At 43.9% G+C, this 1,632-nt stretch overlaps 1 protein-coding gene across 6 annotated transcripts in view; it reads left to right on the forward strand.

Moving 5' to 3' along the window:
- The window catches only part of DOP1A (DOP1 leucine zipper like protein A), a 133,849-nt gene extending 132,666 nt beyond the window's left edge, over positions 1-1,183 (forward strand). For all 6 annotated transcript variants that reach the window (XM_043439529.1, XM_043439533.1, XM_043439532.1 and 3 more), the window contains one exon: positions 571-1,183. In XM_043439529.1, the coding sequence (XP_043295464.1) occupies positions 571-876 (306 nt within the window). In that variant the 3' untranslated portion in view covers positions 877-1,183. The remainder of the gene's footprint in view (positions 1-570) is intronic.
- The last annotated feature ends 449 nt before the right edge of the window (positions 1,184-1,632 follow it).

A 1,632-nucleotide genomic window follows, 5' to 3' on the forward strand; every position in this document is an offset into this window, starting at 1 on the left:
GAGCAGGGAGTAACTTTGCCTCCAGGTCCAGCTTCCCTTCCCCATGTGGTTTACAACAACCCAGAAGCACATGCCAGGGTCTCTCCTCAGAGTGCCTTTCCTTTCCCTGTGTGGCAGTAGTTATTCATTGGACTTTGCTACTGTCTTGTGGCAGGTCTAAGCCTTGTGGCCACAATGTAATTGATTGATGTACTAACAGTGACATGTATGAGACCGTCTGTCCCTTCTTCTGTGGTCATTTTATGACCTAGTCCTCGGATACATTAGTGGGAGTCCAGAAATCTGGGAGCTTTTTGAGTATATGCAAAGCACAAGATGAACTTCAGTATCTGTCCATATCTAAAACCAGTTCCGCTAATAGCTAAGCTTACTCGTGCTTTCTAGATGGAAAATCTTACTCAGTGTACAATTAATAATTGGCACCAGAAGGCCTCAGTCAGAAGCAGGTGTTTTAGCAAGTCTGGAATGGAGACTTAATGGCATCATTTGTATTCATTTCTTAACTCTGTCTAAGCCTTCTCGCAGACTGAGGCCTTCTGCTGGTAACAGCTGCCCCTCTGTCTTCTGCAGAAAAACCCGGAGGAGGAGAACTCAGGGAGAGCGCTGGGCTGGGAGCCGGGGCACTTGCTGCTCACCGTCTGCACGGTGCGCAGCCTCGAGCAGCTGCTGCCGTTCTTCAGCGTGCTCAGCCAGGTCTTCAACAGCAAAGTCACCAGCCGATGCGCGGGACACTCAGGGAGCCCCGTCCTCTACGCCACCACCTTCCCCAACAAGGACGTGAAGCTGGAAAGCCACAAACCATTTTCCAGCAAAGCTAGGCAAAAAATAGAAGAGATGGTAGAAAAAGATTTTCTGGAAGGGGTGGTAAAAACTTGAGCACCACAAGTGGTTCCATTTAGTTTAAATGTAATTATTTAAAACAAACATTTGCTCCTGAGTTGTATAGTTTCTTTTTTTTTTGTATGTAACAAAACATGTTTCAGGTTGTATTTAATTTAAATATTTGTAAATAAGAACAAATGTCTGACTGTGGCCTGAATCAAGTTTAAATAACTGTGGGCTCATATTGATTATGGTGCCTAAGAGAGATCTATATATACGTAAATAGTCTACTATAGTCCATTGTTTTATTGTCCTGAGTTGTCTTAAATCTGCCAAATACACACTGCACATTTTTTCTATTCGTTTCAGGCTTTGTTTAATTTAGATGGGTTGGAGACTCTTTTTCTTTGACTTATTAACCACATTCTAGTATAAGAATGGTGTCACTTCTCTGTCAGAGGCTTGGTAATGTCTTACAGCCAGTTTCTCCCACTTACCTTCACTAAGAGGAGTAAAGAAAACTGAGGCCTGGCCCATGCATCCTTGTAAGTAAATGTAGCACAGGCATCTCCACCTCAGTATAGAGTAGAGGTCCACAGCCTCCATAGTCACCCCTCTGAGTTCCCGGTGATGTTAACTGAAGAGGTAAGTATGTAAGAACTGCTTTGAAGTCTCTGCTATGAAAAAAAACTGGTTGTATTTGTATTAAGTCTTCTCCGCCCTGCTCAATTGTTATCACCGGTGGTGACTACCAGGACTGCAAAATGACATCGTGGGGAGGTAACATCGATGGAAAAGACATCACAGGAG

Source organism: Cervus canadensis, chromosome 20, assembly GCF_019320065.1.
Source record: "Cervus canadensis isolate Bull #8, Minnesota chromosome 20, ASM1932006v1, whole genome shotgun sequence".
Classification (NCBI taxonomy): Eukaryota; Metazoa; Chordata; class Mammalia; order Artiodactyla; family Cervidae; genus Cervus; species Cervus canadensis.